Below are 14,350 nucleotides of genomic sequence, written 5' to 3' on the forward strand. Positions count from 1 at the left end.
CAATCATTTGCTGCCTTTATTTCCACATTACACCATCTTCTGCTTTATCAGGAGCTCTGAAGAAGGAGCTATCAGTGTGCAGAGAAACAGTGGACTAAATCCTTCTGACACAGTGCTGTCAACAGAAACAAAACTTCCTGCTTCCATTCCCTACATTGCTTTTTATAAAGCTATTAGGAAAAAATTCATGACGTTCGTCATCAGAAACATCTTCCCATTTGATTTCAAGTAGGAATGGTAACAGGATGAGCTCTGCATGGGAAGCCTGTGTTCTGAATGAGGTAGAAGCAGGAGCCTGAGGCAGGGACAAATCAGTGCTATCAGCATGATTCATTATGTCCTGTCTCCCAGCTTTATTGTATCCCTATTTATTTTGTGAGTGTTTGTGTTTGGATGTTTTTTGTAATTTTTGTATATTTAATTTTGCCTTTTTATTTCTGATAACATGATAGTGCACACAAGATATGATTTGTTTCCCTCCAAATTATTTCTATTTACAAAATATTACGATTATACCATAAAGAGCAAAGATGGTGTATGACCAATATGATTTTTTTTTACTTTTTCATTTTTATCAATGCTGAAAATAAAACCCAGGACTGTATAACAGGGTCCACTACTGAGCTGAATCTGCAGACCCGTGGTATGTTTCTAAGAGGCATAATCCTTAAGAATTTGAAAGAGTTCTATGAGTTTAGTGTTGGAGATATTTATTCTACCAGAGTCTGGAAATTAAAACTATGAAGATATGAAGAAGAAAGAGGACAAGGTATGGGTTGATGATGAATTATTTATGACTACAGAGGGAAATGATTTTAGGATTATTCTAGCTGCCAGTGGGGCTGTAGCTACTTTGAAACCAAAATAACATATAAAACTGTTTTTCTTAGAATCATATTTTGCTCTTATTAAGACATGATAGTGGGTTATGTTTATGTCTCAACTGTAAAGTTTCTTCTTCTGAGTAAATGTGTGCTGGTAAATGACTACCCTTCCTGACTTGACACACTCAGATGGACAAGAAGAAGCAGAACGTGTGTTTTGTTAATTACTGGTAAGAAGAGTTATCCAGTAGTTACATCTGATAGTCTGTGTTGTCTGGGAAGAAGATTTCAAAAAATATATACATAGTGAAGCTCTCAGATAAAATGATTTCAAAATAATTTTCCTCCAATCATTTGCAGAACAGTATATGTGAACTCTACAAAGAAAAAGCAGAAAACCCCTCTGGGAACACCGGAGTAGACCACCCAGGGACAGTAGCTGCCTTGTTGTCAACTTCCTTAAGCAACATTGCTATCCCCTCATAATCTGCCATTTCTTCTACCACACTAGAAGCAGAGTTACCCATTACACCTAAACCACAGTGGGAGCATAAATCCTTTTCCATCCTACATTTAATAAGTGTTCGACCTCTCCTCTAGCCTACCACCCAGCAGAGGCAGTGGAAGAAAAAAATTATGGATATGAGGGAAGTGGACCTGTTCAGCAATAGTTCTTTGGGGGTGAACTTGATCTTCTTTGGCAGCAGTTCATTCCTGTAACAAACACCAAATACAACCAAGCAGCTGCAAACCAGTCCTCGAAGCAGGAAGACACCAGGCACAAACCAGCAGCTACAGTCCATTCCTTTCAGCAAGCAGACACCAGGAAGCTCTAGTTCAAGCCTGAAGAAACCAGCAGGCTCACCCACCAACCTAAGGCAAGGCCCTGGAAGCAGCAAGCTGCTACAGAAGTGTCAGGAGCAGCTCTTGGGCAAGTTTCTCTCAATAGCAGTTTTATTGCAAGTTGAGCTCAGCAAAGCTATAGCAAGGCGAAGCAACCCAAATCAAGGCTCAGTGCTCATGTCCCACTGTTGGGGTGGTCATATTTATACTCCTTCATCACAGGTCCTTTCACATATCTGCCATATCAAAACATCTTTTCACCTGGGTCTGGTTCAGGAAAGCATTCTTTCACGTGTTTGCTTTACCAAGACATACTTTTAACTGTTTGAGGCAGCAAAATATCATTTGACATAACTGAATTTCAAAGAACTAGACGTTTCCACTTCAGTGTACTGTTGTCCATTAACAAGCTGTGTGCCCATCCTACAGATGATTGACAGACTGTGGTTATTTAATATGGATGACCAACCGGCTTGGGACTTGTCCTATGGACAAATCTCAGGCTGTGTTCTTCTCCTCTGGATGACAAACACGCTGTAACCTTGTCCTTTAAATGATTGACAGGCTGTAGGTTTGTCCTCTGGAGGATTGACAGACTGAGGGCATTTCCTATGGAGGATTGACAGGCTGTGTTCCATCGCCATGTGTGCATGACAGGCTGTGGGTGTTTACTATGGATGACTGACAGGCTGTGAGTGTTTCCTCTGTATGACTGACAGGCTTCGTGAATATCTTGGGGATGACTGACATACTTGTGGGAGTATTATGTGGATAGTTATGTGGATGGCTGTGGGCATTTAGTATGGATAATTGACAGGCTGTGGGTGTGTCCTTTGGTTGACTAGCAAGATGTGGGCCTTTCCTATGGATGAATGGCATGCTATGGGAATTTCCTATGAATGATAGACATGTTGTGGGTGTTTCTTGTTGCTTATTGACAGACCATGGGTGTTTCCTCCGGATGATTTGCAGGCTGTGGTTGTGTCATGTGAATGGCTGACAGGCTGTGGGCATGTCCTATGGATTGTTGACAGACTGTGTTTTCTAGGGATGGTTGACAGGCTGTGGTGTTTCCTTCATACAGGTAACAGATCGAGGCCATTTTCTGAGAATGATAGATAGTTCGTAGGCATTTCCTATAGATATTTGACTGGCGCCTGAATTTCCATCGGATGATTGACTTGCTGTTGGTGTTTTCTTTGGATAATTGACAGGATGTGTGTGTTTACTACAGGTGATTGAAAGGATGTTGGTGTTTCTTGTGGATTATTGACAGGCTATGTGCATTTCTCATGGATGATTCTCAGGCTTTGTGCAATTCCATTTTTTCAACGTTGTAAGTCTGTTTTATTTGAGTTAACATGAGGTTATTCCATTCTATTCTTTTTTCAAAAATTTTATTGGATATTTTATTTATATTTCAAATGTGATCCTCCTTCTCCCCCCATCCCATCCCCACTCCTCCTGCTTCTATGAGGATATGTCCCCACCCACCCTCCCACTCTCACCTCCCCACCTATGATTTCCCCCTCACTGGGCCATGCAGCCTTCACTGGACCAAGGACTTCATCACCCACCTATGCCTGACACTGTTATCTTCTCCTACATATAGAGCTGAAGCCATGGGCCCCTCCATATGTGGTCCCAGGCTGGTGGTTTAGGCCCTGGTAGCTCTAGTTGGTTGGTATTGTTGCTTTCCTCATGGGACTGCAAACCCTTTCAGCCCCTTCAGTCTTCTCTCTCACTCATCCATTGGGAACCCCATGATCAGATCAATGGTTAGCTGTGAGCTTCCACCTCTGCATGTTTCAGGCTCTGGCAGACCTCTAAGAAGACAGCTATATCAGGCTCCGGTCAGCATGCACTTCCTGACATCCACACCAGTGTCTACCTTTGGTGAATGCACAAGGGATGGATACCCAGGTGGAGCAGTCTCTGGACAGCCCTTCCATCAGGTTCTGTCCCATGCTTTGTCAACATCTTTGCTCCCATGAGTATTTTGTTACCCCTTCGAAGAAGAGCCAAAGTACCCACACTTTGGTCTTCCTTGTTCATGAGCTTCATGTGGTCTGTGAGTTGTATCTTGGATATTTCTAGCTTTGGGGCTAATATCCAATTATCAGTGAGTACATACCATGTGTGTTCTTTTGTGGTTGGATAACCTCACTCGGGATGATATTTTCTAGTTCCAGATGTCCTTCAACAGAGGAAGGAATACAGAAAATTGGTATATTTACACAATGGAATATCGCTCAGCTATTAAAAACAATGAATTCGAGAAATTCTTGGGTTAATGGCTATGTGCAATTCCTATGAATGACTGATAGGATGTAGATTTTTCCTCCAGACGATTGCCAGGCTTGGGGTATGCCATGTGGATGACTAATAGGCTATAGCTATTTCCTATGGATGACTAACAGGTTGTAGGTACTTCCTATGGATAATTGACAAACTGTAGTTGTTACCTACGTGTGACAGGCTGTGGGAATGACCTAAGGATAATTGACAGGATATGGGTATATCCTACAAATGATGAAAGTCTGTGAGCATTTCCTGTGGATGATTAACAAGCTTTGGGCATACATTGTGGGTGAATGACAGGCTTTGGGCATTTTCTATGCATGATTGACAAGCTGTGGACTTTTCCTATGGATGATTTGCAGGGAGTGCTCATTCCTATGGATGACTGACAGGCTGTGGATGTGTTCTGTGGATGACTGAAAGTCTGTGCATGTTTACTATGCATATTGAAAAGTTGTAGATGTATGGTTGACAGGCTTTGGGTATTTCCTGTGAATGATTGACAGCATTTCTTATGGATGATTAAGAGAGTGTAGTGGCTTGTCCTTTGGATGAGTGACAGGGTCGGTATGTGTTTTCTGTGAATGATTGACAGGCTTTGAGATATCCTATGAAAGACTGACAGGCTGTGGGTGTTTCCATTGGATGATTGATGGGCTATGGTAGATTCCAATGCATGACTGACAGGCTTTGAGTGCTTTGTATGTAAGACTGGTAGGTTGTGGAAATGTTCCGTGAATGATCAACAGACTATGGCCAATTTTTATGCATGATGGACAGGCTGTGGGCATTTTCTGTGGATGACTGACAGGCAGTTGGCATGTCATATGAATGAATGACAAGCTGTGGGAGTTTCCTGTTGATGACTGGCAGGCTGTGATAATTTCTTCCGGATGACTCACAGGCATTGTGAGTTGCTTGCAGATGATTGACAGGCTGGGGACATTTCCAGTGGACATTTGACAGGATTTGAACATTTTTTTATGGATGATTGTCAGGCTGTGGGCTTTTCTTATGCATAATTAACAGGTTGTGGGTGTTGTTAGACAGATTTTTAAATTTTTTAATTTCATTTTTATTGGATATTTTATTTATTTACAACACAGATGTCATCCCCTTTCCTCATTTCCCCTCCCTAGAACACCGTAACCTACCCTCCCTCCTTCTTATGATTTTATACCATTTTTATTACCTGCATGTATTAAGGTCAGTTCTAGGTTGAGGGTCTAGCAATACAAAAGATGGAAATAGTCAAGGAACAAGCAAAACAATAAACACAAATAGTCAAAAAAAGCAAGGCATTAAACAGAATTCTGAGAGCACTCCTGTGATCACTGTTTCTAAGGGTTTATCAGGATGACCAAAGTATCTGAGCCTACTTCCCTGTCCTAGCCCTAGGGCATTTTCATGTCTGAAGCCTACTTCCTTGCTCTAGCCTAAGATTTAGATTTCTGCCTAAAATTACTTCTTTGTTCTAGCCTAATGTCACATTCCTGCCTGAAGCCTACTTCCTTGTCCTTGGCCAATGTCATATTCCTGCCAAGCAGCCCATTTCCTTATCCTTGGCCCAAGTCAGATTCTTGACAAGCAACCCTAAATGACCTCTGCCTGTCCCCCTTTTTTATTTCATTAACAAGACTGAGCCTGTCTTAGGTCGTTCTGCCAAGAAGGTCTTCCTTACCTGTCATGGAATATGCATTATCAAAAGCAATGCACTTCTGTCTTAGGTTGGTAAGGCCCTGGGCAGAATCTTACTGGTCCTTGGCTAGCCAGCCTGTTTATGTAATAACTCTGTCTGGGAGTGGAGGGACATATTTTTGAGAAGCTCTATGTGACCTGTGGATGACTCACAGGCTGTAGGTTTTCTGCTGTGTGATTGATAAAGTGTAGGCATGACCTACAGATGTGATTCTACAGATCACTTGTATCTATGTAAATTTTTAGCAACAAATGAAGTCTTAACCCTCAGTCATCAGTAGGTTGGTTTTTTTCATTTCCACATTTCATTTTTTAATGCCCATGAGTAATGTTTCTATATTGGCTGCCAGCAGGACCACAACATACTTCTAATACAATAGATAAAGTATTTATGGTAATCCAGGTGCTAAATGGTAGCAAACCAGGACCTTGTTCATTTCAATAAAGTGGTCAATGTGCCCCGGACTCACACCAAATTTGGGTAAATATCCTTACAAGGTGATAACCTATTCCATCCTAGCTCCCATGCTTGACATTTAAAAAGCTTTAAGCAACATGAAATTAGGGTTCCAAAGAGTATGGTACCTTTCATTTAATATTAAATTTATAGAATGTAAGAAAGCTTGGCTGGGCAGAGAAACTAAGGTATGAGACTGGGAAGATCTGGATAGATAGTAGAATGTGTATTCTACACAGGAGATATCTAAGTTACATGTAGGGAATAAATGGACTGACAGAATGAAAAACTGCAGTGGGACAATTCAATGTTTTTAAGGACAATGTTGAAAAGCAAAAGAATATTTTGAAACTGCAATTTAAAATTTATCTTTCTATTATTTACATGAAGCCACAACTTAAAGAATTATTAATCCTTTAGAACTACAAAATGATCAAGAAACATGTGGACTCTGGAAAATCTGCTGTCGTGTCATTGGTTCCACTTGATAAACTAGTAAGGCATAAGAATAGGATACAAGAATGAGGAGCTGGAGTAGTTGGTAAAACTCAATTGGTAAAACACTTGCCCTGAAAACCTGAGTGCAGGTGTGGGGATAAGGGGATCCCCAAAGCTTACTTGCCTGCAAGTCTGAGAGTCAGTGTGCTCCAAGAGAGTAAATCAAACACTCCAGGGATTTGGATGAGTGAATGTGTCTCCAAAACTGAGGGAGCATGGAGTGGAACACTCAGGGAGGCCTGATGGCCTGAGCTTAGTCCCTAGGACCCACAATGTGGCAGGACAGAACTGTCAAGTGGTGACTCCTATGACCACCACACACTTAGCTCATATGTGTGGGTCACAGGAAAATGAGGGGAAGACAATGTCAGTCTCTGTCCTTCACATGTGTATCAATACACATACAACATGTACTCAAGTTGAGTACAGGGGAGCAGGGTCATAGTTCCAGTTCAAAATGACTTTGTTTTTTCTATTAGCAAACACAAGTCATATTGATCTAATATTTTTAGTGAATTTTTTGCCTTAAAATTGACAATAGATCTTATGATAAAATTTTCCATATTATGTATAACATAGTATAAATAACATAAATATTATGGGAAGCTGGCTCAGCAGGTAAGAGCTATAGTTTTATTTGTAGACCATTCAGTTTTGATTGCTACCTCCCACATGGCAGCTCAAAACTATCTATAACTCCATTTACAAAGGATTGAGCACTCAATTTCTAGCACATGGTACATAGAAAATACACAGTAGCCAAAGACTTCTATATATAAATCTACAAAATTTAAGCATAAACAAAGAAAAAATGATTGTAATTTCTTTAACTAAATTATGTTAAAGTATCCAAAAGAGTGCTTTAAAAGAGACAATGGAAAAGTATTGATAAACTAACAGAAGCTTTTGTTTTGCTTTTTTTATAGAAGGCCTAGGAGCTGCTTTCTTAAGTTATGTACATCACATATACTCAGGAGCCTAAAGCAGGAATATAATCCAGTGGCTTAGTGAAAAAGAGTCGATGAATGACCTCTCCCCTCTCAGAATGTGTCCCATAAAATACAGGATGTCCATGCTACCTTCCAAAGACCCAAGAAGGCTAGACAGGAAGATGGGCACAAGAAAGGATGTTTGATTCTATGGAATGGTCATGGAAGGCAGATTGATGGAGGGAACTGGGTGGGAAAGGAGATAAAAAGGGAGAAGGGGGTTTTAGGATTCAGTGTGGGGAGAGGCAGGAGTCATGATGATGAATGGAAATCTGCAACTGATGGGGTGGTAAGGGAGGGCACAACTTCAGGAAGAGACAGAGAGCTGGGAGAGGGGAGGCACACAAGAATCAATGTGAGTGTGCTTAGCTATGACTCACAGCATTGTGGATATGGAGCCTGGGGAGGCTGCCTTTTCTGGCTAGGCAGGAACCCCAATGAAGCAACAGTGACACCAACCCACTCACAAAACTTTCAACCCAAAAGTTTTCCTGTCTACAGGCAATTCTGAAACAAGGAATGGAGTGGAGACTGTGGGAATGGCCAACCAACAACCAGCTCAACTGGAGACCCATCCCATGGACAAATATCAATCCACAGCACTGTTAATCATACACCCTTTTGCTTGCAGACAGGAGTCTAGCACATGCTGTCCTATGAGAGTATCCACCCAGGAGCTGACTTAGATAGATGTAGACACCCCAGCTTAACATTGGATGGACCTTGGAGACTCTTATGGAAGAATATGAAGAATGGCAGTCCCTAAAGGGAAAGAAACTTCAAAGAACAACAGAATCAACTGACATGGAATCTGTGGGCTCTCAGAGACTGAACAACCAACCAAAGAACACACACAGGCTAGTGCTAAGCCTCCATGCACACAGATCTGCAGCTTGGTCCTCCTATGGGACCCAAAGGACTGAAGCAGATACGATCTCAAAGCTGTTGCCTGTATGTGGGGTATCTTCTGGCTGGACTGCTTTTTCTGGACTCAGTGGGAGTGGAAGCACCTAGCCTCAGAGACTTCATATTTGAGTGTGGGGAGATAACCAGGTGGCCCCAACCACTCAGAGGACACCAGAAAGTTAACAAGGGGGAAGGATTGAAGGAGAGGCTGACTGGGAGGGAGCAGTACACAAAATGTAAAGTAAATAGGAAAAAATAAAAATAAATGAAAAATTTATTCCAGAAAACATCACGTGGCACAACTGAGACTCCAACACAACAATAAATTTTTATTTTGGTTTATTATCAAATAAAACATTTTACTTTAAAATTTATATATATCATGAAATTCTTTCTTACACTGTGGGTCTTGACCCCTTCTTAAGGCTGTACTGGTCAGCTGCAGCAGCAACTAGGAGAAAAGCAAGAATTATCAATAGTATCATCAGCTCATCATTGGCGGTATTGTCAGGGTCAGCATCAGCAGCATCAGTGCCATAATCATCAGGATCAATGCAATGAGAAACAGTGAGAAGGTGGAGGCTTGTTTTGTTAATTTTATTCTCAGATGTGCCTTCTTTTGGAATGTTTGTTTCTAGGCTGAAGCTATCCTCACAAGTCAGAGTTCAGAAAAACAGAGATAGATAGACACTAATGTTGAACAGAAAGATTTCTATGCTTGGTCATTCAGAAAACACAAGGTGGAAAACACTGGGAGTGAAAAAAATTTCCTCATTTCAGAATGAGAGACAACCATGTACCAACCAACTTTACTTGGTCAGTTGTGTTGGTCTCAGCTGGTTTTCTTACACTATGTGAAGTATGTGCAATAAGTAGAAAAAAGGAAACATTTTTTTGGTTCTAGGTAACACTTAAATATCCCTATATTAGCATGAAATGTATTAATTATGATTATTAGTACCAAGGAGATCTAGATTTCTATCTAAAATAAAGTTTGTCTATTTTAAGCAACTGCTGTGGTCTAACTTACCTGGTTCATCTGTTTTGTTAGTTGGAGGTCCATGGCCATTTTCTTCATGCCACATTTGTTGAAATGGATTTCGCATCCATGTAACCACCGCTAAGAGGAACATCAGAAACCATGGGCTGGTGTTACTAATAATCAAGGGCATTAGCAGCAGCAGCAGCATCCTTGGTGCCAGAAGAACATCTGGAGCTCTGACAATGGTCCTGCAATGGTCAGAGTGAGCGATTGACTCTGAAGCATCGAAAAAAACCTCAGCCTCCTGACTATGGGCCAGCTTGTCATCTAGGTCACGAACAAGAGTGGATTCTTCATCAGCAGAGGTGGAAAATGTTGTATCAATGGCATCGGGAGCCCCACTGTCAGCAGCAGTGGTGGAAGGAACTGGATCAATGGCAGCCGGAGCCTCACGTCCAGAATTTCCATGATCCTGCTGCATGTGAAGGAAAATATCTGGTTTAATATCTTCAACTTACAAAGAAAATTGGCAATGTTACTTTTGATTTAAAATTTCACTGATTTTATTCATTTTATCATCTGTCTGCTAATGTCAGAATCTTGATTTATAGTCCCCAAAATGTTTCTGTATTCAGACCAACTTTATCACTAAGTGCACTCACTGATATTCAGTAACCTCTGCTTCTTTTACGGGCGTAAAAGGCTCAGAGTCTCTGTAATTCTTTCATGGGGACCTGCTTAGGTTCATGTTTCCTTTCTTCTGCTCTTTGCTACCTGACACTGTCACTCTCTGTAAAATGGAAAGATATAAAAACAAATGGAAAAATGTATCCTCTCCTGTCTTTGTGACCTGAATTTCGAATTCCAGCCAGATTAAGAGAAGGGGACAGTGAGGTGCTTTGAGAACAAAATGAATCTCTCTCCTGCACTACATCAACCCTTCCCAATGAATGGCCTTTCACTGTTGCCCATTAGGTACCTGGGATGTCAGAACAGTCAAGGTGAATTTTGAAATGTAGGAACAAAGCATGCCACTCTCCATAGCAGAGGGAAAATGCTGAGTTCCATGTATGGATTCTGTATATGCCTTCCAAAAGCTCCCTGATCAACTCTATGTTAAAGTGACTTTTATTCACTAGGTGTAATTGTAATCTCCAAGGCTTGCAGCATCCGAGTGCTAACCAGGGTCTGGTCCTGGAAGCTTCCAGCCTCTGTGAACTTAGCGTAGGCCTAGAATACTTATTGCTGAGTAAGCACACCATTATATCTAGTTCTTTCCATCTCTGACTGACTGGTTCAACTCAGGTGTTCTGACTCCAGGCTCCTCTCCATGCTGACTCAGTCTGGATTCTCTCTTGGCCTCTGATGTTTTGCTCTGTTCGGCCTCAAACGAAGTAGCAATGTTTTATTGTCTGATTCATTCTGCCTTGACCTGTGTCTTGCTTGCTCTCTCTTCAATATGTCTTTCTAAAACTCTCCTGGTAAATAAGCCTCCTCTTCCCCTTCTTCCTCCTTCTCATTCTCTTCCTCCTCTTTCTTGTCTTCCTCCTCCTCCTCCTTTTCCTCCTCCCCTTTTCATCCTCCTCTTTCTCCTTTTCCTCTTCCTCTTCATCCTGCTCCTCCTCTTCCTTCTTCTTCGCTCTGTCTCTCTCTTTGATTCACTGTCTCTCTCTGTTTCTCTGTCTCTCTCTGTCTCTCTGTCTGTGCTCTACCCCACAAGTCGCATCCCTTTTCTTTTTCTTCATGAGACAGTTGGGCATAGCTTATTCTATCAAATCTTTCTCTGGTTCATCACTTTCTCTGCCATGTAATTAGAAATCACTTTCAGACAAGGTGCTTCATTGCACAAACCACCTTTACCTTGGTTGTTTAGTATGAAAGGTGTTTACTAAGGAAGTGTCTGTATTCTGGCTAGAATTATTTGAGTTCTGTGCAAAGGCTGAGCCACACAGTAACTAGAAACGAGTTTACTGAGTAAACTACACAATCTCAGGGTGCACAGCATGATCAAATATCCTGCAACACCATAACTATTGTTACACCTAGAGGATGTATCCAATGACCTGATCCAGCACCTCTGTGGCGACTTGAATGACAACAGCCCCATAGGCTCATGTAATGCTTGCTCTCCAGATGGCTGAACTATTTTGGAAAGGATTAGGAGTTGTGGCCTTTTTGTAGGATATGTGTCGCTGGGATGGGCTTTAAGATTTCAGTAGACTGGTGCCATTTCCACAAAGTTAACATCAGAAAATAAGTTCTATTTTATTTCAATCACACAATTTATTCCTTTGAAGAACAAAAACTACCTTTACCTGGCATATCTCAATGCTGTAATGATATTGTGGATTGTATTCTAATCATTAGCATATAAAAGAAGTTGCTTTTTTTTCAAGCCAACAGTAAATAATCCATGGTTACCATACTCATCATCACCATGGTTACCATATTCATCATCACCATTACAATGTAAGTTTTATTTCATCATAAAAATCCTCTTTAGGGTAAAATGTGTTTGTATCAGGAATATTAGGTTCAAAAATTCTAATAACTTTTCACTGAAATAAAGATGATTGCCAAGTGAATTTCTGCTTATTAAAAGTACCTGAGTTCTACCTCCTTGCTCAGTTCTCTCTAGAAAAAAGATTACTCAGGTTCATCACATATTGTAGGTAAAATTAATGTGGAAACCAAATATAACTAGGCTTAAAAGAAACAAACATTTGAGTTTGCTTTCTGATAATGGAAAATTTTAATCTCTCTCTCTCTCTCTCTCTCTCTCTCTCTCTCTCTCTCTCTCTCTCTGCCTTCTTTAAAGGCCAAAGTGTGGGTGCTTCGCTTCTTCTTAGAAGGAGTAACAAAATATTCATGGGAGTAAATATGGAGACAACTTATGAGACAGAAACTGAAGGAGGGGCGGTCCAGAGACTGCTCCACTGTGGGTAATTGTGACTGGAGAAGGCAGGGTTCCTCAGGCCAGGCTATAGGTAGTTGGCTGGGAATGCTCTGGGTTCCTCCAGGTTGTGGGTAGTTGTGGCTGGATGTGCAGGGTGTCCATCCAGTTGTGGGTTGGGTGGCTGGGAACTTTGTGGGTTCCTCCAGGGGGAAGTTAGGCATGGCTCCACAAAATGCACATTATTCCATTTATAAATAAATGCCAATGAAACTGTTAGTGCTATCCACGTCTTGGTACCGGAAAAACTGCTGTATAGAAACACATTGGTACATTGAGCCACATTCAGAAATCATTAAAATACCAATTTTCATTCACACAGCCCCTCACTCAAGGGCTACAGGTTATACAGAAACAGGTTTCCTAACCTCCAGCAGCTCACAGTGATAAAGTATCTTCATACTGAATACAGAAGAATCTAAGTAAAACACTACAATATTTTAAGTGTTTGGAATGTGGCACAAAAATAGAAGTGCATACTATTTTAAAATACAAAAAGAAGAACTTAAATGGAACTATATAGTAATTGCATCTCTGCTTCTAGAAATGCAGGCTAATTGGGGAAAGACACTTATTGTTTAACTAGGTGAAGGGCTTTCAACATACCCATATAAGAATCAAATAGAAAAAGTTCTAATCTCTTCATAAGGCAAATATGATCAACATATTACAAATTGCTAAATACCCACAATTTTTTCTCAGTCTAAATACAAACGAAAGTGAGAAACCAAGGAGATTCTCTCAGAAATAGGAGCGTCTGAGGGTAGATAAAAATGATGTGCATTTTGCTGAGGGTGAAGGCACTTAGGAGATTCCTGGGTCATTGAAATATCTGGACTTATTAAAAGGTATTCTGGTTTACTATCACAGCCATGGTTTTAAATCACTCTAATGTGTATTTATTTCTGCAAACAATAATTTGTCATACATCTTCTATTACGTGAGGACTACAGTCAGTCTTCTGCCAAGTATGGCTTTTAAGTCCATTCTCATATTGGGCCACCATATCCCACAAGGACTGACTGTTTACCTGCAATTTATAAAAAGTTCCACATCGACAATATGGGTTCCTCTGAGCCACCTTTCCAGATAAAACTAGGACAGTTAGACTACTGATGAATTATGACAAAATTCATAAGAACATTAGATTCAGAAAGAAGCACTTTACCTTGGAAAATGAGGTGTAGCTGACATTGTCCCCTTTTGTAGACCTAGGAATGACAATGGTAGGTTTGTCAGGGAGCCTTTAGAATAAAAACATGCAGTCTTCTTTCAATCTTAGTTTTGTGGATGGATCTCTTGTTCATGAATGCAATCCCCAGGCTAACTATCCAGTAAACTTCAGGGGATTCTCTGTCACCACCTCCTGTCTCAGTATAAGTGCCCCAGGATACAGTAGCACATGAGACCATCAGACCTCATGTGGACTTTGAACATCCAAACTCCCATTCTCACACATGCATGGCAAGCATTTTATCCATTGGATCATCTTCCTGGCTTGGATTCTTTTCAGCATTTCATGCTGTATGAGAGAGGTACTCACTAATTTCAACATGGTTTGCTCTGTAAATAATTATTCAGCTCATGATTGTAGAAGAAATAAAGAAGCTGGCATTGTCTTAGACAGAGGCAAAGACAGTGTCAAAGGTTATATTTTCTACAGATTAATGTATTGGAAATGCACACATTCTTACCTCACTGCTGTTCTTCTTGTAATTTTCTCACTAGCTTTTAATGAGGGAGGCGAATCTGTCATTAAACAACAGTTGTAGGAAACATGATTATAGTGGGATGAGGCTACTATTTTGTGCCCCTATATGCTGTGACACCATTTATGAAAAGCCTTTAAAGTGAATATCGATTGGTAAGCAATACATATATGGGGAACTCTTCCTTTCC

The 14,350-nt window shown here is 40.8% G+C and overlaps 1 protein-coding gene across 1 annotated transcript; it reads right to left on the reverse strand.

Annotated features, from left to right (window-relative positions):
• Positions 1 to 8,911: 8,911 nt before the first annotated feature.
• On the reverse strand, positions 8,912 to 14,340 carry LOC143434581 (uncharacterized). The gene is made up of 4 exons (XM_076913736.1): positions 14,146 to 14,340; positions 13,620 to 13,662; positions 9,547 to 9,973; positions 8,912 to 8,967 (listed from the first exon to the last, which is right to left on the reverse strand). Exons 1-4 carry the CDS (start codon positions 14,205 to 14,207, stop codon positions 8,912 to 8,914), a joined length of 588 nt encoding a protein of 195 aa, XP_076769851.1. The 5' UTR covers positions 14,208 to 14,340.
• Between the last annotated feature and the right edge of the window lie 10 nt (positions 14,341 to 14,350).

Source organism: Arvicanthis niloticus, chromosome 16 (genome assembly GCF_011762505.2).
Source record: "Arvicanthis niloticus isolate mArvNil1 chromosome 16, mArvNil1.pat.X, whole genome shotgun sequence".
Taxonomy (NCBI): Eukaryota; Metazoa; Chordata; class Mammalia; order Rodentia; family Muridae; genus Arvicanthis; species Arvicanthis niloticus.

Bases quoted from the DNA above. Each gene is read 5' to 3' on its own strand.
- LOC143434581 (XM_076913736.1), bottom strand. From the start codon at position 14,207: ATGACAGATTCGCCTCCCTCATTAAAAGCTAGTGAGAAAATTACAAGA. The intron at 9,974-13,619 runs GTAAAGTGCTTC...CTTCACATGCAG, and splicing joins GCTACACCTCATTTTCCAAG to CAGGATCATGGAAATTCTGG. The intron at 8,968-9,546 runs GTAAGTTAGACC...CTTTTCTCCTAG, and splicing joins TAACAAAACAGATGAACCAG to TTGCTGCTGCAGCTGACCAG.